We start from the raw sequence: 25,364 nt of genomic DNA, 5'->3' as shown, positions 1-25,364 counted from the left end.
TAATACATGGTCTACCTCTACATTGGACAAAATAACACAATTGAGATTTGCATATGTGATTTTTTGTTTGACAATAATTACAAAAGTGTTAAGAGTGAAAGCTAACTGTGAAGATAAAACAAGAGAATTTGTTAAAACGGGAAGATAAGAATTACCCCAAGAAAATAAAAGGTTGTTAAAACCTAATAAAAAAGCAATGAGAACAGAGAGTGACAAGAATTTAGGAGTGAAACCAGTGAATGATTTTCTATTAGTGGATTCAAAAACATAAAAAGATAAATAAATAGGAAGAAGGAGAGAAGGAAAGCCATCAGATTGAACCCAAGTAGAAACCCAACGACTTGCACCTTTGTAAAAACATAAAAAGGGACGCTTTATCTTGGATGGAAGAACCGAACTTTATCGTGAAATTGAAATCAAAACTCAGTTAGTCTAACCCACTGTGCTCGATCTCGTTGGCTTTAGATCTGGACGGAAACTCAAATACCGGCGACCCTCCATTAAATCTGGCGACTCTTTCTTCTCGTTTTATTTACTGTTTTGGAGATTTTGATATTATAAAAATCTAGATCTGAAAGATGGTTTGCTTGCTAATTTGAATTTCGGTAGATCTGGCCAGTATATAGCTTTTCTGACGACCGTGAAGTTTTCCGGCTAAACCATTTCGGGCCGGAAATTATTTCTCCAGTGAACCTGTGTTTGTTTGTGTATTGTTGTTACTATGAACTTGTTATGCCGGAGATTTAATCTCCTTTGTAAGATCCATTTTTTTTACAGAGTTTGTGGGTCAGATATATAGTTTGGTGGCTAGCCACTAGAATTACTTTTGGGCTATAAAATACATATTATAATTTTGGGCTACCGAATGATATTTGTTTTGCCGGATGGGCTATAAATGAAGTTCTCTCATTTTTCATTTGACAGCTTCATTCGTAGCTATTTATGGGCTGGCCGATCCAACCAATAATATTTGTCATTTGATAGCTTCTGTCTGGCCGGTCCAACCAAGATATTCGTGAGCATTTTAGTTGGGTTGGATGATCATGGAATATTCTAATCAAAATGAATAGTATCACATTATAGTGGAATATGTGCCACTTGCACAAATAATCACTTCTAATATTGCTCTTTAAATTATGATCACAAATTAGAAATTAGTGCAACGTTAGCCTTAGCCAAACTTCAATCTGCTAGTATGAAGTTTGATCTGGTGCAAATTAGTAGTCTTCGAAGTTCGAATTAATGCAACTTGCTAGTTTGAGGTTCGAACTGATGCACCTAAACTTAGACAACTAAGTTTATAAGAAGAGGAGGGAGGCAGAAGAAGAAGCAGGAAAGAAGAGGAAGACGAATAGCCAAAATTAGCTTATTTTGAGAATTGTTTTTTTTTCAAAAGCGTTTTTCTCAAAAGTATTTTGGGTGAAAAACAGTTTGTGTTTGACTAATTAATTTGAAAAATACTGTAGACACTGAAATTTTAACAGATCAAGATAAATCCTAAATTTAAGACAACTCTTGAAATATTAGGAGCCTATTAGGGTTACTTGGTGGCTACTCTACCCAAACCCTAATTCATGCCTATAAATAAGGCTATATGTGTCCTTAAAAGATGATCTCGGTAATTCCATAAACTCTCGGAATGTGCACAAAGAGATCAAATATGAGATCTCCGAAATTCCATGAAACTCTTGGAATATTCATTAAGAGATCAAAGACATGTCAAATATGTCTTGCTTAATGTCCTACGTTCAAGAAATATGATGATAAGGCCCTCGAATCACGCAGAATAAACGGATGGAAGAATCAAGGGATAAACAGAGTTGTAACCTGCAATGTTTATCAATAAAATCCTTTTTTCTTTATAGTTGTTTGTGATTGCAATTTTATTTTTCTCTACATAAATTCGTTGCAAACAAATTGACATGCACAATGGGACAAGTTCTGCCCTTTATCTTTTCCTCCTGCAAATCAAAAACTTCAAGTTTCAAAATTATCTGTTACGACGGTCGGGTACTTCAAGTTTCAGCAAGCCTACACCTCGATAAACCTTGAAGTAGGGGCATTTGAGACACTGAAATTTTAACAGATCAAGATAAATCCTAAATTCAAGACAACTCTTGAAATATTAGGAGCCTATTAGGGTTACTTGGTGGCTACTTTACCCAAACCCTAATTCATGCCTATAAATAAGGCTACATATGTCCTTAAAAGACGATATCGACAATTCCATAAACTCTCGGAATATGCACAAAGAGATCAAATATGAGATCTCCGAAATTCCATGAAACTCTTGGAATATTCATTAAGAGATCAAGGACATGTCAAATATGTCTTGATTAATGTCCTACGTTCGAGAAATATGCTGCTAAGGCACTCGAATCACGTAGAATAAATCGGATGGAAGAATCAAGGGATAAACAAAGTTGTAACCTGCAATGTTTATCAATAAAATCTTTTTTCCTTTATATGTTTGTGATTGCAATTTTATTTTTCTGTGCATACAAGCACTTTTGAGCATCAATTAGTGTTTGCCAAACTTTTAAAAAGTGTTTCTAAGTGTATTTTTTCCAAAAAATCGCTTTTGGGGAGAAGTTACTTTTATTCTGCTCCTCCAAAAATGCTTTTGCTTCTACCCAAAAAGCATTTTTTTTCCGAAGCACTTCGACTTTGAAAAAAGGAGCACTATATTTACGTTTGACTTTGGAAAAGCTTGGCCAAATATGCTAGAAGCCGATGTGCCAATAGTGACTAGGTTTGCAATAATTGTTATAAATTTTAGATAAAACCCAGAGAAGTGGCTAAATGGTTAAAATAATCCTATTTTTCTCTGCCAACACATGGGAATGGGATCAACTCTGCCTTCCCCCCTTATCCAATCTCTTCCTCTTTGTAATCGACTCCCAGTCCACACCTTCACCATATGCAGTAACATCAGAACCAATTCACAAGAAAATGGTACTATCCCCAGCTTTGACCTCCACACCCTCTTCGTTCAACCCCTTCTTAACGCTTTCTCATTTTCACCCATTCACGACTTTCCCCATAACTTCCAATGCCAAAAATGTGAACCATTCTTGTTTAATTGTGAAGGCTCAGACTTTAGAATTTTCGGGTTCCTTCTTTGAACGTGGGTTCGGGGGAGATGACGACCCGCCAACTGCTCCCGGGTCGGGCATTACCGCTGTTGAAGATAAAGAGGAGCCCCAGTGCCCTCCTGGCTTGAGGCCATATGAAACTATGGCGGTTTTGAGGCCTGATATGTCTGAAGATGAGCGACTCGCTCTTACCCAGAAGTATGAAGAGGTATGAATATTTGTAGAACAGTTTGTGCACATTACTTAATTTGGGCGTATAGTGTTAAAATTCTTCACACTGTCCGTGCATAAATATATATATGATTTAATGTGTTGACTGTGTTATATATATAGTTCTTGGCTTGCTTAGTTGATGATAAAGAACATTGTAGATTTTCAAGTGCAAGTATAGGCTCAAGATAAGAATGTAATTATCCTCACTTGTATTGAGAATTAGCTGAGGGAAAATGAATGCAGGAATAAAAATAGTAATCCGAAATAGTTTATGCTTTGTTTCCTGTCATTCTGAAGAGATTAACAATAGTGAACACTCAACCATATAGAAGCAGTTCTTTAGTCCTTACAATAGGACTCTTTCACTTACTATTCTTTTTGTTCTTGTGAATAACTCACAAATGATTAGTAAAAATAAGTTCTTTGCTGAAACCATGTCAAAGGTGGACGGTTTAAAGAAGGAAAATTTCGAGCTGTTGATGACTTGAGCACAGGATTCTTAGAGTGCACTCTTCCTTTTTCATTTCCCTCATTGGCATTTAGGCACTGTTGTGAAAAATATGAGCTTTTCAGTCTAATGGTACTTTCTGAATGGAAGTTCATGTTTCATTTAGGGAGAGAGGAGCAAAGCAGTGTAGGGAGGGATTTCCCTTCTGTCTCAACAGTTTATTCACTTATTGGATTATCTAGTCTTGGGTCCTATGGGAAATACATTTTAAGGGAAAAAAGACCTGCTTGGCACGTAATATCTTGATCAACAGATTGCTATTATTGTCGTCATTTTTCCTCTTATCACTATGTTGAAGCTTGTTATTTTAATTTGCCCCTCATTTTCAGAACTACAACAACTTCTATTAGAAAGATAGAGATTTGGTGAAGCATGGGAAAAAAATTACATAGAATTACGCAAAAGGATTACTCAATGGCAACGAACTATGTCTCATCTTTCAGTCAAATGAATGGAAAAAATGTTCTGCAGTGTGTGAAATCCATGATATACCAAGAGAAAAAAGAGGAAACTTTATATGTTGAAATTCTATATCAAAGAAAATCTGAGCATACATCTTCCCCTCCTCCACCATTTCACCTATGTTTTTTCCAAATTTCTTTGCAATTCTACTTTTCAAACATTTACTGTCAAATAGATGCAACAATAAGTGCTAATGTTTCCAATCTATTTGTTTTCTGGCTCAACTGCTCCATTTAACCATACAAAAACTTACTTGAGCCCAACCTACCGGGGTTTGGGAGGGAAGGAAACAAAAAACAACTAGATTTCTGTACCATTTATTCTTTTCCCGAACATGGGAATCTCTTATCCTTGATGCCCTTTATGCACTGATCTCATTTTCTCTGGTTTGGTAATCGCTCTTCAGCCCACCATCACCAAAGTTCTCATAGCCAAGTGATAAGGGTATGACCTGTGTTACTTTCATTTCCCCTTAAGAAACTGAAGTACAACCTATGACAACTGTAGGTCTAACGATAAATCTAAGAAGTGTCTCCTCTCTGAGCCTCGACTACCTCACTCAAAGTCTCCGTCTGCATAAAGTGCGACAAACCTGCTTTTCTTCTTTAGGGCCTCGCAACCTCTTTTTTCCGTCCTCCCTATTCTGATTGACCAGAATAACATTGTTTCTTGCAATCAGTTCTTGACCAGATTCAATATCTCTCACACTCACCTTCATCCTCTCCAAGCAGTTACTATCTAAAGTCAACAACATGCTTAATTAGAACATAACCATTTTGCTTTATCAGATATGTCTTCTTATTTCAGCAATAAGTACCTAATTTGGATTCTTTTTAAGAGAATTTCATCCCGTCAGTATCATTTTGATTTCAGCTCAAGCTTGAATTGGTGTCTAAATTGTTGCTACAATTCTGATCTTTTACACTGCATATAATCTATATATCTATCTTCATGCATCGCAGATTGTTAGTATTTACCTTACAAAGCTATACAAAGTCCTGTGTTTTCTTCCCTTAAGTTCAATTGCACACAAGATGGTCATATTTGAAATAAGGTTCAACCGTTGGGTCTTAGACAAGTGTTTCCAGGTGTTCTCCAATGTCTTTTTGCTTTTCTTTTCCTTGGACAGTTGCTTGTTGCTGGTGGTGGCATGTATGTGGAGGTGTTCAACCGAGGGGTTATTCCCCTTGCCTACAGCATCAGGAGGAAAAATAAAGCTGGAGAAACCAATACTTACTTGGACGGGATCTACTTGCTGTTTACTTACTTTACCAAACCCGAATCCATGACAGCTCTCGAGGCAACACTCAATACTGATGATGATGTTATACGCTCATCCAGCTTCAAAATAAGGAAAAGAAAATACTAGGTAGATTGATTAGTCGATTCATTTAGCGGTGAAAGGGGATGATCGGGAGGAGACAGGTATTACTCATCTCACCTCACTAATGTTATCTTCAGAAATTTTTCGAAGTGATTCAATTTCTAATGTTTGTAAGATTACTGAAAATTGCAAATACTCCAATCCGGCTTCATTGTAATGTGTACATTATTGAGCAGCTGATAGTTCTATCTGAGGCTTGAACACAGTGCATCTATTTTCTTCTAGTTTCTTTGGTGCCAATTTAATATGTTAAGGATTTTAAAGCTTGCCATTTAAAACATGAGAAGTTACATAATCTCCCTCTTCTCTCTCCTTCCGTCCCTCGATCTATGGCTGGTGAAAGGGGGATTTGGTACCTTAGAGTGGCTTGTTTGACTGGTTTATGAAAAAAAAAAAAATGAAGTTGAGAAACTATATTTCTCGTTTGCACCCAAGGGTATAGCCCAACATTCTCTATGTTTGTGAATTGTGATATACCAGACTAAAATAGTACTACTAATTATTTTGATCATTAGTTTTAAAGTATAGTCCCCATTAGCTTTATCGACTAGGTGTATCGGCTGTATAGTAGCTCCATGTCAACTTCATTATAATTAACCAAAACTAAATTATAGTTACGTATAATAGATCATTGACTTTAATTCTTATTAGTAAACAGTGAAAATAGAGTAAGTGCATGTTTTAAATTTTTTTTAAAAAGGGAGAAACTCTCAATTCTTTCTTCAGTTAGAGTATCTGTTTGCCTCCACCTTGATTACATTGCCTTGTTTTGGCTGTGTCGATTACTTATTGAAAAGAATAATTTGTCATCGCTTTATTCATATAATCAGTTTTCTCTTAGTAGAGTTGAAGACAAAACTAGTTTATGGTAGGAACATACAACATCCATTTGCAAAGAAGATAAACGAGTTCAAACTTCATTTAACTTGGATAGTTCGTGCAGTTTCAGATTACACACACACACACATATTACTGTATCATATTACATCTAGGATATTACTGGATTTCAAGGGGGCCAATTTCAGATTGAAAATTCTAGAAAATGTAGCAAGCTCCTGTACTTATCTATAACCAGAGGAGATATATATATACATAGCCTATAGAGTCATATTAGAAGGATACTCTTTTGGACCTCTCTTCACAGCATCTCTAATATACCTCTCTTGTTCTTGAAGATTTGATGGTATTTGGTCATAAACATCTGTAAACAAATCTACCAACGGAGGTTTCTCTTCTTTCTCAGCAACTTGAATTGCTTGCAACACCTACATTAATTAAATAGATAATTAAACAAATAAATACTGTAATAGGTTAGAAGAAAATCAAATAGACATTTTTGAATTTTGAATTTTGAACCTGCTCTCTGATATTTCCCCGGAATTCGAATTCCTCTACATCACTCCACCAACCATTTTTCTGTATCCATTTTCTGAATCTGGCGACTGAGCTTCGTCTTCTCCAGTACTCAATTTCCTCCTTGGATCGGTACTTGGTAGAATCATCAGACGATGCATGGTCGCCCACTCGATAAGCCATGGCCTAACAAGTGTTATATACGTACAAATGAAGTTTTATAAGCAAAGGAATAGTATCTTTATAATACTGCTAAGATGAATAGTAGTCAAGTTCCTGAAAGGGGTCCTAGATCAACGCTAAATTAAAGTTGTCTTCTGACCTATAGGTTATGTGTTCGAGCCAGGAACCAACCACTAATGCTTGGATTATATCATATCTCTTTGGGTGCGGCTCTTCCTCGGTAGACGCGGAACCAAAATTTGAAGCTTACGGGTTCAGTATCTGGTTCTTTTACGTCACTTGATTTTAAATTAATCATTTGTACATATTCCATGAATTTCACAAAACAAATACTTAATTAACCCGTAAGCGAAGGTCTAGCTTCGCCTTTGTTCCTCGGACCCTGTGTGAATACGGGATGCCTTGTGCACCGTGCATGTAGTTTTTATATAGATCCTTGAGATTCAACGTCATTCGTAACTTGAACTATATTTAGTTGTATCACAACATATATATGAGTAACTTGAACTATATTTAGTTGTATCACAACATATATATGAGAGAGATGAATTTCACCTCGACTAATATTGGCCTTTGTTCCTTTATTGCCATTTTACGAGCAGCACGAATAGCACTATAAACTGCAAGAGCATCATTGCCATCCACTCGAATGCTTCGAACTCCATAAGCTTGCCCTTTAATCGCGATTCCATCACCTACATTAAAGAAATATAGGAGAATAAAAGTTAAGTATATGCGGTATTTCGATTATGTTTGGTATAATAAAAGTTATTCTCAGAAAGAAAATACTTCGAAATTGTTCGGCCACAGGGGTGCTAATTGCCCATCCATTATTGCGGCATACAAATATAACAGGAACTTCCAGAACTGCTGCAAGATTCAAAGCAGCATGGAAATCTCCCTGAAAAAAAATTCAACACAAAAGCTCATTAAAATAATATATTATACTGGCCCGTTTGGCCATATTTTTTTTTTTGGAAATTTCACTTGAAGCTGAATTTCGAAATTTTTCGGAAATTTGAAAAACTCCAAAAAGCTGTTTTCCAAAATTTTCACTTCAAATCACTCATAAAAATTCATAAACAGCTCCAAATTATATTCATGTCCAGACACAACTCTAATTTTCAAATACCATTTTTTACTTTTAAAAAAAATCACATTTTTCCGGAATTTTATAATTATTATGACCAAACGCCCGCTTAATCCAAAATCACCTCACTAGTGGTACCATCTCCAAAATAAGTGACAACACAAGCCTCTTTTGTGTCCATTTTCAGAGAATAAGCCACGCCTACTGCCTGTGGAAGCTGTGTGCTGGAGAAATGAACGTTAATATGCTTAAATTAAATTGCTGGATTTGATGAGATATATATGATCTGAATCATTTGTTTGGAGAAAATTAAAAGGGGCATAGATTCTTACGCTATAGTTGAAGAAACGGTGAAGTAATTGAGCTTGTTAGAACCATAATGTATTGGCATTTGCCTTCCTTTCCCATTGTCACCCTTGTTTCCTAGCAATTGATTGGCAAATTCTTGTAGGGTGAAGCCACGCCATAAGAGAACCCCGGGCTCCCTGTACTGCAAACAATAACAACAACTACACCTCAATCCCAAACTAGTTTGGGCACTTCCTATATATATATATATATATATATATATATATATATATATATATATATATATATATATATACTGCAATCATAAATTCATAATAAAATATTTAAATTTGCATTTAGCGAATTAAAAGGCGGGGGCTGAGGCATAACATTTTACCTGACATGTCACGGAACAATGGTCAAGACTATCAAATAGCCGAGCTTAGGGACAATTAAGACAAAAGATAATTCAAATATGTACTGAAGAATCAGTGTCATTTTACTTCTACTATTGTCTAGCCAGGGGCACAGGCACCTTGTTCCAACATCGAAGTTTTTTTAATAATATGCACGTACAAAATAATAATAGTAAATAAAATTAAAAATTAGGTATAAATATAAAAAATGACACTGCTTGCTATTACAGTAACTTATTCATTTGCTTATTTCTTCTAAAATTCTTGGGTGCGCCACTGTATCTAGCTAATTAGTTGTGTGCATTTTATTGTTAGTTTGTGATAGCACAATGAACTGGAGAAATAAGACAGCCAAATAACCTGAGGCAACACAATGTCATCTGAGGTGAGGGCAGCAGCAGAAGCTATGTTTATGACTTCTTCTCCAAGAGTTGTTAAATAAAAGGATAACCTGCCCTGTTTTTTTGCTTCATCGAAAATGCTGTCCATAATTTGAAGGGTAACCATTTTTCTATACATTTTCACTGCTAAATCTTTGCTCACCTACCAAACACAAATCACATTACATGAAAATTAATTTCTACTGGTACTTAACTATTTGCGTGCACTAGAAAAAAATAAATTAAAATGAGTATCATACATATCATTTAACTGTAGTTAAGTGATAAACAGTTATATGAAAGACAATAATGTTCAGCATTCTTTGATTTAGTGTAAATACAACATACAGGTAATTGTTTTACCGAATTGAAATTACCTGCTCGAATACACTGCCTGGAATTGGATAGCCATTTTTGTCAAGAACTCGATAACAAGCTAACCTTGTTTCGGATGATTCAGGAATGAATTTCATTTGAGAAGTAAATGGAATCTTTCCTCCTGGGAAATCCAAGGCCTGGTAATGGAGTATTAACTAGCTAGGAAGATAGGATCATCTAAAATTTCACAGAATGATGAAAATCAACATAATGTTTCTTTCAAACATAAAATAAAACTATCGGGTTAATTTCACTGATGCTCATTCAACTATCTTTTAATTTCACTAAAGTCACTTAACTATTTTTTGTCACTTAAAAGTAATTAAACTTTATCATTATCACTTAAAAGTCATTTTGGCTCAAAACCCTACCATAAATATGACATGGAATAAACTTTAATGAGAAAAATCCAAAAATAAATGCCACATAAGCTTAAATGGATCATACCCACTTTAAATCCATTTCTTCCTTAATTTGATTTGACCCATAACCCAAATGGGTTTCAATAAGGGGAAAACACACACACCCCTAATAAAATTAGATCTTATGATTCTTTTGTGGGGTTTTTATCGTACAAATACAATCTTTCTTTTGTCTAAACAATTGCAATAGGTTGTCTGTAATTGCATGTTCATTGTGAAAATAGACTCTTATTAGCCTTATTATTATTCTTGTATACTTATGATACATTAATATGTTATGTTAGATGAATACAATACTATTTTAATTTCACTAAAAAATTATAAATATGTTATGTGAGTTGGATAGTAGTATTTTAACTTCAGTAGAGCTATAAAACAACTCGGATGGGGCATACAAACAAGATAAGAATTTTTTTAGTATAGAATAATTATAAATGAGCATTATGTAACAGAAAAGGTAAGAATTTTGTAGTATAGGACAATCATTTAAAACTAATGTGAAATTTAAATTTTTTTATTGAAAGTATTTGGGTTATGGGTCAAATCACATTAAGGAAGAAATGGATCTAAAGTGGATATGATCCATTTAAGTTTATGTGGCATTTATTTTTGGATTTTTCTCATTAAAGTTTATGCCATGTCATATTTATGGTAGGGTTTTGAGCCAAAATGACTTTTAAGTGACAATGATAAAGTTTAGTTACTTTTAAGTGACAAAAAATAGTTAAGTGACTTTAGTAAAATTAAAAGATAGTTGAATGATCATCAGTGAAATTAACCCTAAAACTATCCAGGTTTAAAAGCTTGTGAATACAATTATCGCAATATTATCTTAATCAACTTCTTAGCATAAAAAGGAGAGAGAAAAACAAAGAATAAATCCCTTTTGATTGATATTAACATGAATATAATGGTTTGTATACGGTTAAAATCGGGCTTCCCTAATTTTGTATGGCTAACCAAAACCGGGGTGGCAACCCAAGGCTCGGCCCCGCATTACAGCGAACCATGGTACAGAGACGGATTGCTAAGCTCGTGAATCAATGACCGATCAAGATCGAGACCAGCCGTGATCGAGACCGAAGTGGGAAAGAGATCGAGCGAGACCGATAGAAGCCTACTAAGTCGAATAACAGAAAGCCGAGATATACATGATCGGGCAAGGATCATGGCGGAAATCTCAACACATATCGAGTCAGGACCGGTTATTTAGCCAATCATGAGATTTCTTTTCGGATTTAGAATTGTACCATAAGTGAAATTCCTCTACTATATAAAGGGGGTTCAAATCGTTTTATAATCATCATATTCACGCATAAAAAAGCAATATATTACATTTTCTCTTAAGCTCTATTGATTAGTTCATACAACTCAATTGCATACTCATTTGGTTCGAGGGCGATCTAACTCGAGGGCCATAATCGGTCGTTATATTGGTTTGCTTTATACTACTGTTAATTTCTAACATTATTTCTCATATTTCTTAGTTTGTTCAAGTGAAATCACATATCCTTAAAACCACTTATAAGTTTAATTGTTATTCAATTTTAAGAGTAAACAGTTTGGCGCCCACCGTGGGGCTAAGGATAATAGTGATTGCCTGGTACAATTTTCGTAACACACACTATTTTACGCTTGTTCTTTAAAATGTCTTTGATTCCAGGATCAATATGTCAAATTCTCAAGTAGCACCCACACACACAGATAATGGCCTTGGCCTCCACAGTGAGAACGACAACATAGCCGCCCCAGGAAATGGAGTACCTTCAGTCAACCCCGATGGATCCCCAACTGTGGACCCAATCGACGTCAACTCCCATATTGCAATTAATGGGAATTTGGCCGTCGATCCTGAAAATAGTGTCCGCAGAGATGTTCGACCAGCCGATCAGAACACACAGGGCAGTGAAGAAGGCGGGATTAGCCTTTGAATGATATTCGAAATGTTGCAGACTCAACAAGCTGTAATAGCACAACTCCAAAATCAGAACCGTGCACCAAGCAGGATCGAGCTCGAGCCATAGCAAGAAATTATTCATAGAGCCGAATCAATGCCAAAGAGATTAAATGGAGGATAATCGGAGACCAATCCTGCTACCATAAAGATGCCCGAAGAACTGACAAATCAAATCGAGACAGGGAAAAAGAAGATCTAGGAAAATGATAAGAAGGTGGAAACTTATAACTCCAGGGTTGACCAAATCCCGAGGGCACCACCAATATTGAAAGGACTAGATTCCAAAAGGTTTGTGCAAAAACCTTTCCCCCTGAGTGTGGCTCCGAAGCCGATCCCTAAGAAGTTCTGTATGCCCGAGATTCCGAAGTATAATGGGACGACAGATCCAAACGAACACGTCACCTCATACACGTGTGCCATCAAGGGAAATGTTTTGGAAGATGACGAGATTGAATCCGTATTGCTGAAGAAATTCAGGGAGACTCTATCAAAGGGTGCTATGATATGGTATCATAATTTACCACCTAATTCTATTGATTCATTTGCTATGCTTGCAGATTCTTTTGTAAAGGCACACGCTAGAGCCATTAAGGTCGCTACAAGAAAGTCTAACCTTTTCAAGGTAAGGCAGAAAGATAACGAAATGCTCAGGCAGAACGAATGGATTTGCCATCGGTCACTGACGATTGGGATGTTCAAGCTTTTACTCAAGGTCTCAAAGCTCAGAGTTCCATAGCTTCACAGCAGTTAAAGCAGAATTTGATCGAATATCCAGCTGTCACTTGGGCTGATGTACATAATCGGTATCAGTTGAAGATTAGGGTCGAGGATAATCAACTAGGGGTTCCTTCCTGGTCCGTTTATCCAAACAGGTCCATCGACAGAGTTAAAAGGGATATCGATCGGGAACCACGATCGAACAGAGATCGATATCAACCATACAGTAGAGATCGGAGGAAAAATGGGCCCAGACGCAACCCCGTTTGGAATAACAGAAGCAAAGATCGAGGACAGAGCACCCGAGGACTCATGAGTAAGAGTGGTTTCGATAGGGATGTCGGGCCCAAAGAAGCACCTCGATTATCAGAATATAACTTCAACGGAGATGCATCTGCCATTGTATCGGCCATCGGATGTATCAAAGACACCAGATGGCCTCGACCTCTGCAGACCGATCTGGCCCAGAGAAATCCAAACCAAATATGCAAATATCATGGTATCCATGGCCATAAAACAGAAGATTGTAGACAGCTAAGGGATGAAGTAACCCAATTGTTCAATGAGGGGCACCTTCGGGAATTCTTAAGTGATCGGGCCAAGAACCACTTTAAAAACAGAGATTTAAATAGACAGAACAACCAAGAAGATACACAACATGTAATTCACATGATCGTTAGAGGGGTCGATATTCCTCAAGGACCGGTATTTAAACACACCAAGGTGACGATCACAAAGGAAACGCGAACTTGGGACTACTTACCAGAAGAGACCTTGTCTTTCAATGACGAGGATGCAGAAAGGATCAAACAAACTCACAATGACACACTGGTAATATCTGTCCTTATGAGTAAAATTCAAGTTAAACGTGTTTTGATCGATCCAGGTAGCTTGGCCAACATTATTCGATCGAGGGTTGTAGAACAACTCGACCTACAAGATCAAATTGTGCCCCTAGCCCGAGTACTTAATGGCTTCAACATAGCAAGCGAAACCACCAAAGGTGAAATTCTTTTTCCAGTAAACGTGACCGAGTCCATCTAAGAAGCAAAATTCCATCTGATCGAGGGTGACATGAGGTACAACGCCTACTCGGAAGGCCTTAGAACCATAACATGAGGGTAGTACCCTCGACCCTTCAGCAAGTTCTAAAGTTCCCGACATCTGAGGGAGTCAAAACAGTGTACGGGGAGCAGCCCGCCGCCAAGGAGATATTTGCAATCGATGAAGTAATACCGGTGCCGACACTTTTATCAGTAAAGGGATTGGATTCGAAAGGAAAATAAGAAGCCAAATAGAAATCACAGATACCAACCTCGACACAATTAGAGAAGCGGGGGACCGATGAAGATGACGACTATTGGATCCCTCTATCTTTCATAATTCCTGATGACTCCGACGCCACCAAGTCAACGGTCGAAGAGCTGGAACACGTCGCACTAGCCTAACATCAACCCGAATGAAAGGTATACTTGGGCACGAGGCTAACCCCCGAGCTCAGGAAAAAACTTATTCATTTCCTTAAAGCTAACATGAATTGCTTTGCTTGGTCCCACCTTGATATGACAGGGGTCCTGCCGGAAATTACCACTCACAAGCTGAGCCTAGACCCTAAATTCTTCCTGGTGAAGCAAAAAAGAAGGCCCAGTCCTAGATTAAGCATGCCTTCATCAAGGATAAGGTAACCAAATTTCTCAAAATAGGATCCATTCGGGAAGTAAAGTATCCCGAATGGCTAGCAAACATAGTGGTTGTCCCTAAGAAGGGAAACAAACTTAGAATGTGTGTAGATTATAAAGACCTGAATAAAGCATGCCCCAAGGATTCTTTTCGTTTGCCTAATATCGATCACGATTGATGCCATGGCCGGCCACGAGACTCTCAGTTTTCTCGATGCCTATTCCAGGTACAACCAAATACAAATGAACCCGGAAGACCAGGAAAAGACTTCGTTCATCACGAAGTATGGCACCTACTGTTATAATGTAATGCCATTCGGAGTAAAAAATGCTGGTGCAACCTACCAACGCCTAGTAAATCGAATGTCCGAAGAAAAAATAGGAAATCTATGGAATTTTATATTGATGACATGCTAGTTAATTCCCTGCGAGCAGAGGACCATTTAAAGCATTTGCATGAGACCTTTGATATACTGAGGAAGTATAATATGAAGCTCAACCCAGAAAAATGTATGTTCGGGGTTGGCTCGGGCAAGTTTCTTAGCTTTATGGTGTCCAATCGAGGGATCGAGATCAACCCCGATAAAATTAAAGCTACCAAGGATATCACGGTTATAGATAATGTAAAGGCCGTGTAGAGGCTAACGGGGTGCATAACCGCCCTAGGTCGATTCATTTCGAGGTCCTCAAATAGGAGTCACTGTTTTTTCTCACTACCAAAGAAGAAGAACAATTTTGCATGGACTCTAGAATGCCAGCAGGACTTAGAGAAACTAAAGCGGTATTTATCGAGCCCGCCACAACTTCATACCCCGAAAGTGGACGAACAGCTTGGCGGTTTCGGACATAGCGGTAAGTGGAGTCCTAGTCTACGAAGAACAAGGTACGCAATTCCCTGTCTATAATGTTAGTCGGACCTTAGATGAGGCCGAAACTAGATATCCACACTTAGAAAAATTAGCGCTTGCTTTAATAAGCGCCTGTAGGAAACTAAAACCATATTTCCGATGTCACCCAATATGTGTTGTGATAACTTATCCTCTTCAAAATATTTTGCATAAACCCAAACTTTCGGGTCGATTGGCCAAATGGGATGTCAAAATAAGTGGGTACGATATTGAGTATAGACCCTGAACTGCCATCAAGTCTCAAATCTTGGCAGACTTCATGGCTGACTTTGCGCCGGTCCTCGTACCCGAGGTTGAAAAGAACTGCTGATGAAATTGGGTACACCTTCAGGAGTTTGGACCCTTTTTACGGACGATGCTTTGAACGTGAAGAGGTATGGACTAGACATCGTGTTAAAATCACTCATGGGTAATATAGTTAGACAGTCTATCAGAACTATAAAAGTTGCAGGTCTCGAACTAGCTAAAAGTTTGGGAGCGGATATCATAGAGGCCAAGCGTGATTCCTTCCTCATTGTAAACCAAGTTAAGAGGACTTTTGAAGTCCGAGAAGACCAAATGTAGAGATACTTAGATAAACTACATATAACTCTACATCGATTTAAGGAATAGACCTTGCAGTATGTACCTCGAGAATAGAACAGCGGGGCCGACGCTCTTGCCAATCTAGGTTCATCGTTCGAAGACGACGAACTCAACTCGGGGACTGTCATACAACTCATAAGGTTGGTGATCGAAGAAGGCCACACCGAAATAAACTCCACGAGTTTGACCTGGGATTGGAGAAACAAGTACATAGAGTACTTAAAGAACGGGAAGCTTCCATCAGATCCTAGGGAATAGAGGACTCTACGTACGATGGCCGCACGATTCACATTGGCCGAAGACGGAACACTATATAGAAGGATGTTCGATGGATCATTGGCAATATGTTTGGGACCGGGAGATACAGATTACGTCATGCGGGAAGTTCACGACGGCACTTGTAGAAATCATTCTGGTGCCAAATCGTTGGTCCACAAAGTAATCAAAGCAGGGTACTACTGGACCGATATGGAGAAGGATGCAAAGGAGTTCGTTCGAAAATACGACCAATGCCAGAGGTATGCGCCAATGATTCACCAGCCCGGAGAGCAGCTCCATTCGATCTTATCCCCATGGTCGTTCATGAAATGGGGAATGGATATCGTCGACCCTCTTCCATCCACCCCAGGCAAAACTCAGTTTATTTTATTTATGACTGATTATTTTTCTAAGTGGGTTGAAGCACAGGCTTTCGAGAAAGTCAGAGAAAAAGAAGTCATAGACTTCATTTGGGATCACATCATATATCGATTCAGGATGCCCTCCGAGATCATATGTGATAATGGAAAGTAATTCATCGGCAACAAAGTAACTAAATTTCTCGAGGATCACAAGGTCAAAAGATCTTATCGACGCCTTATCATCCCAGTGGGAACGGACAAGCCGAATCGACCAACAAAACCATCATTCAGAATCTTAAGAAGAGATTGACCAATGCCAAAGGGAAGTGGAGAGAGATACTGCCCGAGGTTCTATGGGCGTACCACACAACATCGAAATCCAGTACCAGAGCAACACCGTTCTCATTAGTTTATGGCACCGAATCTCTAATCACGGTCGAAGTCGGAGAACCCATCATCAGATTTTGATATGCAATAGAAGAGTCAAATAATGAGGATATGAATACGAGCCTAGAATTGTTGGACGAAAAACGCGAAGTCGCCCTCGTCCGATTGGCTGCTCAAAAATAGCGGATCGAAAGGTAGTACAATTGAAGAGCCAATTTTCAACATTTTAACATCAGGGACTTGGTGCTAAGAAAGGTCATCCTCAACACCCCAAATCCAAATGAAGGGAAACTAGGTCAGAACTACGAAGGACCGTACAAGGTTCTCAAAATCATCGGAAAAGGATCCTACAAGCTCGGCACAATGAACGACGAACAACTACTGAGCAACTAGAACATATCAAACCTAAAACGGTACTACTTCTAAGGTACGTCCCCTTCCATTTTTATTTATCTTTTAAACTAACTCCTGCAGGTGTTTGATCAGAAACAACAATGGACTCCTCAACACGAAGTATTTAGGTCTGAAAGCACGCGTTACACTCTTTTTCCCTTAGACCGGTTTTGTCCCAAATGGGTTTTCCGACGAGGTTTTTAACGAGGCAACCATTGATGTTGCTAACTTAGAACAAGTCAACAGATCTGAGGCTTCTTTACAATCAACCTCGAATATTGTGGGGCATTACTCTCGAATGACAACTTTTTGTGAGAAAATTACTTCATGGCATCAGGGTCTTGATAGGAAAATTTGTAAGGGAGAAACGGTCAAACGAACCGTGCCTTCATAGTTTTCTCGAGCCCTGGCATAGAACATGTATGCATGTATAATCAATTATAAAGAGAAGTATTTTTCCTTGCCAATATCTCATGCCTTAAAAGAAAATTTCTGCTTTACAATTTCATACTCTCAATCTATTATGTAAACAGGCTCAAGGGTCGATCATAACCAGAGTTCGGATAATTACCCCCATGCTCGGGGATTGCCGTCCGAAAAATAAATTAGACCGACTCATTAAAACTTCAAGCAAGATCGAAGTAAAACATGAAAATAAGCCCAAGGGGCAAATCCCGGACTAAAGAGGCTACGACCAAATTAACACGGTTCAGAGACGTCCAAATTTCGTAACAAAACAGGATTTCGAATTCTTTCATAAACCGATTAAAAGGTCTACCCCAGGCAAAATCATAAAAGGCTTCGATAATATCAAACCTCGAAAACTCTAATGAGTACAAAATTGTTCGAGCTCTCGAACAATTTCTTAGTTCATGCTAAGGCATTACAACCTTTGTGAACATAAATGATAAATAAAGGGAAAACTTTGAAAGCCAAAAAGGGTAGAAAATCCTTATATATATGACTAAAAGATCATTTTACAAAGGCCAGATCAGCCGAATACAAAATTTACAAAGTCCTAAGGGTTACTTTCACTTCGAGATCGAGAGATCATTTTCAACTCGACTAGAAAGCCTAAGGGCTACCTAATTCCGAGTTCGAGCATGTCCTCACTCGATCATTAAGCTTAAGGGCTACATAAACTCAAGTTCGGGTTATCATTCGGAGTCTATCGATTAGAAAAGGTCAAATGTAAGGCCTATTATCGGCCCTTACCTTCCCCAAACCTCGGACCCTCGAACACAACTTCATGATCTTATGCTAAGGCATTTGACCCTTACATGATATAAAAAAAATAGACAACAGATTCATAAGCCATGGAAGGGAAGAAGTTTCATATATTCATCAATATCTTTTTACAAGGGCCATATGGCCCGATTAAGAATTCTTTACAAAGGTCGGATGGCCTCGACGGAAAAACAAAAAATACTAAGTCTAAGCAGCATGGTCCCTACCGGAGGAAGCATCTTTGCCCTCAAAGTCTTCTTCACCAGATCCACTTAAACTCTCGGAGTCCTCCTCGGGAAAAACCAGCTTCCTAGTCTTCGTTTCGTCTGCCCTAGCAGCCTCGATTTCAGCAGATATATCGAAGCTTTGATCACGGGCTCCTTCAAGGGCCTCCCTTCAAGCCTGCCACTTTTCATGATCCACCATGCTCTTAGCCTGCGCTAGGGTGGCTTCATCATCGGCCTTGTATTGGGTCGCATTAGACTGAGCCTTAATATTGGCCGCGGCCGCCTCAGACCTGGCCACCTCGAGCTCTTTGGCCAAGTTGGCCAAATGGGATTCAAGATCATCGACCTTCTTTGCCTGAACCAAGGCATTCTCTCTTGCATACCGAAGCTGAGACTCGGCCGAATCCAGCTCTGCTTGAACGACCTCCTTTTGTGCAGCCAAAATGTCCATACACTTTTAGCCTCAGCTCGTACTTTATCTATTTGCCTTTGGAGGTCCTTGATCTATTCGAGCCTCTATCGAACCTGTATAATCGGATCGTTAGTTGTTATCTCCAACTCATCCTCACTATCATGAAGGACTCGGAATACCTGCTCGACCATTTCAGCATGCTCATCTCGAGTCGTCACCAAGTCTACCTGAAGCTTCTCACTGAGAAGCTTGTAGGTATCGCATTTCTCAGTGAGGCCCTGGACCTCAACCTTGCACTCCTCTCAGATTCGAAGAAAGGCCTCATGATGCAACACCGAAGCCTACAACAAAGGACGAAAATGTTAGAAATATCTACGATTCAAAGTTATACAGAGATAATGGAATGGCCCTCAAACTTACATGATTCAGAGTGTGTTGGGCCTCGTTGAACAAGCAAGCAACTTCCACTTCATCCATCTTTGCTTGGTCCTCTTCAGTGACCAAGCATCGAATAAAGCTAGCCACCCCTACGGGGGCAGAAAAAACCCGAGCATCCTCTAGGACCGAGATGATAAGTGGCCACTTATGCCTGGGATCAACACTGGGGCCGGGAATTGATTGGTCAGTTTAAAGCTCGAGGAAGCCTCACTCGAGCTCTTCCTCGGTACATCCAAAGTCACCAAGACCGGTGACATCTTCTACCTCAGCAAAATAACCACAAAAAAAATCTTCCTCTCCGTGGGCTCCTTCCCCGTGACAAGTCTCCGCAACCTGAGCATCATGTATCATTGAATCAGAAACTGGAGGGAACGAGGGGGATTCCCCAATCTCTATTGCCCCAAGTGGGTCTTTCGAGGCATCACCTCCATTCTGGGGTGCCTCGAGCCCAGTTTATGCATCAGCTTCGATTGCCTCCTCGGCAATCTTCCCACCTCGAGGTGAAGCATCTTTGGCTTTTTCTGGCTCGGGCTCATCAGGTCGAGGTAAAGCAGTTTCGGCTCCTGCCGACCCAGTGGTTCCTTGAATCTTGGTGCTAGCTCGCACACGAGTCACCAGTCCAAAGTCTTCTTCTTCATCATCTTCATCTTCAGCCTCATCCCTTAGCCGTTGGAAAGACTCCAAAGTTACACGGATGACGTTCCCCTTAGGCTTACGGGGCCTCCTAGCCAGTCTTTTCTTTTCTGGGCCAGGAGAGCTCGGAGCCTCTTTTCTTTTCTTCTCTTTGCCCTACTTCAGGGCAGATGATGAAAGAAGTGCCTCTTTTTCAGCAGAGGAGGGACTCATTGCTACATCCTTCCCGAGGCCTACAAAAAGATAAAAATGAGTAAGTCCAATACAAAGCTCGAATGGAAACCGTTCTAAGGAAAAAAGATTACCATGGTTACGTGCCTCCCATTAACCCTTTGATAACTCTATCCAAGCATTCTCAAAGTAAGACTTTTGCGACACTAAGCCTTCGACCCATTGCCTTAGGTCAGGGATCACTTCCGGCATGATGGCCACAACTACAACACAAAAAACTTAGATGAGGAATGACGATAAGAAGTAAAACGGTAGAGATAGATAATCAAAGGCGAGGCAATACTTACGATTCATGTTCCATTTTTCAGAAAACTGCATGTCCTCGGCAGGGATCAGGTTCGAAGTCTCTATTCCGACAAATCGACCCATCTAACCTTGGTCTCGGGTCTCATCTATGCTCGAGAACAGGGGTTTGGTAACTCGATGGTAAAGCTTGATCAACCCTCCTCCATATAGCCGGGGCCATTGAGACACATAGGATGATCGAGGGTAAAAAGATGCCCCTCGATCTTGTTTACAAAAAATCGGAGGAGGATCACGATCCTCCAGAATGATGGATGGATTTGGCCAAAAATGACATCGTACCTCTTGTAGAAGGCGATGATGATGGGGTCTAAGGGACCTATCGTGAAGGGGTAAGTATAGACACTTAGATACCCCTCCACATGAGTGGTGATAGACTCCCCGGGGGTAGGAACTACTACATCTTTGCCTACCCAGTTGCACTCCTCTTTCACCTTCTTGAAGAGATTGTCGGTAATAGTACATATGTATCTCGGCATCGGTTCGCATCGACCCGGCGTCGAGGGTGTATTCTCCACCTTAAAATTAGCAGCAGTAGGGCACTTTGTAGGAACGAAGTCCTCTAAGGGAGGCTCCGACGCGGATCCGGCACCGACAGACCTTGATGAAAAAGCGGTTTCCTTGTGTGGGTCAGTTTTTGAGGTCTTAGCCATTTTTGTAAATGGAGAAGAATAGAATGGAGGAGGAACGCTGGGATATTTTGCGAAGAAACAAATAAAGATACCCAGGAAACTGAAAACACAAAGATCCGGAGAAAGCAAAGAACTGTGAAGATTAGGATGAAGGAAATTGAAAGTGAAGTTTTAAAGAATAAAGAAGGTGGCTATTTATTGGTTTTGCAACGACGGTCAATACTAGTAGTGGCCGACCAGCAACTGACGCACATTAAATGCCTAGGAAACTGAACCGATGGGACATTTTGGTCACCTCTGCCGCTTGCGTCACAATGCCTACGTCATGGTAAATCGAGGGGAAGTTCGAAGACTCAATTTGTTTCTTATCTTACACTCCAAAAACTGAGGGGACTATCTGTATACGGTCAGAATCAGACTTCCCTAATTTTGTATGGCTAACCGAAACTGGGGTGGCAGACCAAGGCTCGGCCCTGCATTGCATCGAACTATGATACGGAGACGAATTGCTAAGCTCGTGAATCAATGACCGATCAAGATCGAGACCAGCCGTGATCGAGACCAAAGCAGAAAAGAGATCGAGCGAGACCGAAGGAAGCCTGCTAAGTCGAATAATAGAAAGCTGAGATATCCTTGATCGGGTAAGGATTATGGCGGAAATCTCGGCACGTATCGAGTCAGGACTGGTTATTTAGCCAATCATGGGATTTCTTTCCGTATTTAGAATTGTACCATAAGTGAAATTCCTCTACTATATAAAGGGGTCTAATCATTTTATAATCATCATATTCACGCATAAAAAAGCAATACATTACGTTTTCTTTTAAGCTCTGTTGATTAGTTCATATAGCTCAATTGCATACTCATTTGGTTCGAGGGCGATCTAGCTCGAGGGCCATAATCGCTCATTATATTGGTTTTCTTTATTCTATTATTAATTTCTAACATTTTTCTCATATTTCTCAATTTGTGTCAAGTAAAATCACATATCCTTTAAACCACTTATAAGTTTAATTGTTCTCCAATTTTAAGGGTAAACATGTTTATAACTCAAATACAAAGAGAAAATAGGGAGGAAAAATACTCCGTAGATTTTTATTTCTGTTGGGTTTGCGAATAATTGGAAGCTGAAAAAATTAGAAAGCTACATATAAGGTATATGAATCTATTAATGGCGTGATGTCTTTTGAAAAAAAAAAATTACTTGTTTGGCCAAAACTCATAATACCACACCATGTAAGCCCTTCTTTGAGCTGGTTTAATCCAAGACTTTCATTTCTTTCGTCCTTTTGCAGAGCAAAATAGAAAACTAGCCGGTCGTCTTAAATTAATTGCCTTTAATGGTAAAAATATATATAATATGTATATTTTTGTATATAATACACATATATACAAAAAAATTATCGATTATTATTTTTGAGAGAAGCTAAAAATTACATTTCTCTACTTACAAGCTGAAAATAGTACTAGTAGTATTTAAGATGCAAAAGGAAAGATTTAGAATGAGAATCTAAAATGATCCTGCGGTAACCAAATAACTAATGGGGGTATTTTTGAAATTAATAGTGGCTCATTTTAAATATTTTTAACGAAATTACTTTTATATCTTGATACTGCATTATATTTATTTGAGATAGAAAGACTATCAAACCATTCTTGTTTTCATCCAATTTAATTTGATGTTGAATATGATCAGAAAACCGCCCTTTATATATATATTTACTAGTCCCTTGACACACTACCACCGAGAACCTTTGCACAGGGGCTGGTCGAATAAAGAGAATAAATCTGTTAACGCAGTCATTTTTATGTTAATAACTGACTAAATTATTAGAAGATCATTAGTGACTGCATTATGAAAGGAATATAATGAAAGGAGTACAGTATAAAATATATATTAGATAAATTTTGCCAATGTTTTGTTCATTGTGTAAATTAGGATCATTACTAAAATTTAAATTTTTCGAAGCAAATTTCTCATAATGAATTAAAATTATTTAAACCTATGTGTAATAGTACAACTCAAGGTGAATAATATTACCACCTAAAGGATAAATGTACATTAAATAAATAAACAAACAAACAAACAAATAAGGTGGAGGCTCAGTGTTAAGGGTGTGAGTTTTCTGGAAATGGAGGTAATTGGAAAGTAATCCCTTTGGTATCAAATAGTATAACCTTTTTTTTTAGTGTAATTTTATATGCGAATAGTTTAAAATAATTTTTACACAATCAAACTAATTATCTAAAAGATAGCATCTTATTAAATTATTCATAAACTAGTTACATGAAAAATAAAGCAAAACCTGCTATAATCTGTTACTCCTAAATTATATTGCTATTGTAAAATTTGTGTAGGAAACTCTTATATGCGTTAGTCTCGTTGATTTCGTGGGTTCATGCTCAACTTTTCTTACCAAATTAAAAAGTGTAAAAAAAAAATAAAATCATACTGTCAGTATATCACCGTGGGAGTAAAATACTAAATTGATAAAGCAAGATTATACGTTGATCAGCATGGACTAAAAATTGGAAATAGTATAAAGAAGAAGAAAGTTGATCAAACATTACTTGGTTCTCATCAAGATTAATTTCAAGATGATAATTATCCTTCTCATATTTGTGTGGGCACTCTATTTGCTCTCTTCCTTTTGTGGACTCGAAATAGGAAAATGGCCTTAAACCTCTCTGGTGGAGAATAGATAAGGAACCAGCCCTTTGAAGAAAATGTGAAAAGCTTCTTGTTGATCTTGAAATCCAAGTGGCCATTTGTGTTTCTTATGGGAGAAATGAAAAGAAAAGAGCTAGAAAATGGTGTTATATATATAAAGAAAAATACTACACATGCACTACTCCAATATTGTTAAAGGACGAACGAGTTTCCTCTTTGGGAAGTAATAATAACTAAGAGGTGATGAGTTTGGAATTTACAGGGGCTAAATAAAGAAGAGTTGTACTTCTCCACTTGTTTCTCTTATTTGGTTAGTTAATTTTATTTAGGCTTAATAAATAAATACCCTTGATACAAGGTTAAAGAATTTTGTAACATCCAAAGGGCAAGGCAGTCTGGTGCAGAAGGTATTCCGAATTCATGTACGAATCGGAGAAGGACTCCACCTCAAGGGGATTGATAAATAGACAGACTAACCTAATTAAAGCATTAGTGGCTGCTTCCACGATTCGAACCCCTATACAGGTTACACGCAAACAATTTTATCGTTGCTCCAAAGCTCCCCTTCAAATAAATAGAAAGAAAATTTGAGATCCAATCCGGGTATCGAACTCTGGTGGAAAACCAGAACAAAAAAAAAATAGGGAGAAAATGGTTTTAAAATAACTATATGCACTAAAATAAAGTCAAATATAATCAATGTACACTTTGAAAATGTATTTAGCTACATAAAATAGGGAAGGGAAAGGAAAACGGATACGTCATATAACAAATAGGGAAATTGCATATTAAGAATGTGTAATTAACTAATTGTCTGTGCTAAGAAGAAAAAAGTTATCAACATAGATAGCAGAGAGAGAAAAAAATAAATAATGGATTTTAAAAACTCCAATTTATGTTCATGTTAGTGGTTTGGGAAAGATTTAGAGCCATATGATAGGTTTTTCATCCAAAATGATTTGTCAATGATAATCGATTTTAAGCCAAGTAAAAACGGCAGTAAATGAATATTGTGTCGGTCACATGGCTTTTCGTGCTCTTTTTCCTTTTCTTTTTTTGTGTTAAAAATAAGGTTCCAGTTAAGATCTACCAAGAGGGTGCTAGCTCTAAATTACAAGATTGTGGTAATATTAAGATATTGTGGGTTACCTCTAGGGTTAGGGATAATTTTG

At 38.3% G+C, this 25,364-nt stretch overlaps 2 protein-coding genes and 1 long non-coding RNA gene across 7 annotated transcripts; 1 reads left to right on the top strand and 2 right to left on the bottom strand.

The window, feature by feature from the left end:
* The first annotated feature begins 2,773 nt into the window (after positions 1-2,773).
* LOC107768964 (small ribosomal subunit protein bS6c) lies at positions 2,774-7,574 on the top strand. Of its 2 annotated transcripts, XR_001644279.2 has the most exons (3): positions 2,774-3,303; positions 5,408-5,703; positions 7,344-7,574. XR_001644279.2 is itself a non-coding variant. In XM_016588146.2 (2 exons), exons 1-2 carry the CDS (start codon positions 2,803-2,805, stop codon positions 5,645-5,647), a joined length of 741 nt encoding a protein of 246 aa, XP_016443632.2. In that variant the 5' UTR covers positions 2,774-2,802; the 3' UTR covers positions 5,648-5,865. The 2 variants fall into 2 exon arrangements, 1 of the variants encoding a protein (XP_016443632.2); XM_016588146.2 differs by lacking the exon at positions 7,344-7,574 and having other exon boundaries at positions 5,408-5,865.
* Positions 6,551-24,402, bottom strand: LOC107768963 (2-oxoisovalerate dehydrogenase subunit alpha 1, mitochondrial-like). Of its 3 annotated transcripts, none has more exons than XM_016588142.2 (9): positions 24,093-24,398; positions 9,750-9,887; positions 9,353-9,535; positions 8,621-8,778; positions 8,413-8,512; positions 7,988-8,099; positions 7,754-7,893; positions 7,019-7,201; positions 6,551-6,927 (listed from the first exon to the last, which is right to left on the bottom strand). In XM_016588142.2, the coding sequence occupies exons 1-9, from the start codon at positions 24,288-24,290 to the stop codon at positions 6,760-6,762; spliced, it is 1,380 nt and encodes a 459-aa protein (XP_016443628.1). In that variant the 5' UTR covers positions 24,291-24,398; the 3' UTR covers positions 6,551-6,759. The 3 variants fall into 3 exon arrangements, with proteins under 3 accessions (XP_016443628.1, XP_016443631.1, XP_016443629.1); XM_016588145.2 differs by having other exon boundaries at positions 9,750-9,927; positions 24,093-24,231; XM_016588143.2 differs by lacking the exon at positions 9,750-9,887 and having other exon boundaries at positions 24,093-24,402.
* Positions 16,316-24,086, bottom strand: LOC107768965 (uncharacterized). 2 transcript variants are annotated; one of them, XR_001644280.2, is made up of 3 exons: positions 20,874-24,086; positions 19,705-20,789; positions 16,316-19,625 (listed from the first exon to the last, which is right to left on the bottom strand). It is a non-coding gene; the product is annotated as an uncharacterized LOC107768965 (long non-coding RNA). The 2 variants fall into 2 exon arrangements; XR_001644281.2 differs by having other exon boundaries at positions 16,316-20,588; positions 20,661-20,789.
* Positions 24,403-25,364: the final 962 nt, after the last annotated feature.

The sequence above is a fragment of the Nicotiana tabacum genome, chromosome 20 (genome assembly GCF_000715075.1).
Source record: "Nicotiana tabacum cultivar K326 chromosome 20, ASM71507v2, whole genome shotgun sequence".
Classification (NCBI taxonomy): Eukaryota; Viridiplantae; Streptophyta; class Magnoliopsida; order Solanales; family Solanaceae; genus Nicotiana; species Nicotiana tabacum.
The sequence above is the reverse complement of the archived record's forward strand: the minus strand, read 5'-3'. Positions and strand labels throughout refer to the sequence as shown.

Excerpts from the sequence above, each read along its gene's own strand:
- LOC107768963 (XM_016588142.2), bottom strand. The coding sequence starts at position 24,290 with ATGGCCACTTGGATTTCAAGATCAACAAGAAGCTTTTCACATTTTCTT. Across the intron at positions 8,100-8,412 it reads GAGATGGTACCACTAGTGAG|GGAGATTTCCATGCTGCTTT; the intron begins GTGATTTTGGAT and ends ATTTTTTTTCAG. Across the intron at positions 7,202-7,753 it reads AAAGGCCAATATTAGTCGAG|GCCATGGCTTATCGAGTGGG; the intron begins GTGAAATTCATC and ends AACACTTGTTAG.
- LOC107768964 (XM_016588146.2), top strand. The coding sequence starts at position 2,803 with ATGGTTAAAATAATCCTATTTTTCTCTGCCAACACATGGGAATGGGAT. Across the intron at positions 3,304-5,407 it reads TTACCCAGAAGTATGAAGAG|TTGCTTGTTGCTGGTGGTGG; the intron begins GTATGAATATTT and ends TTCCTTGGACAG.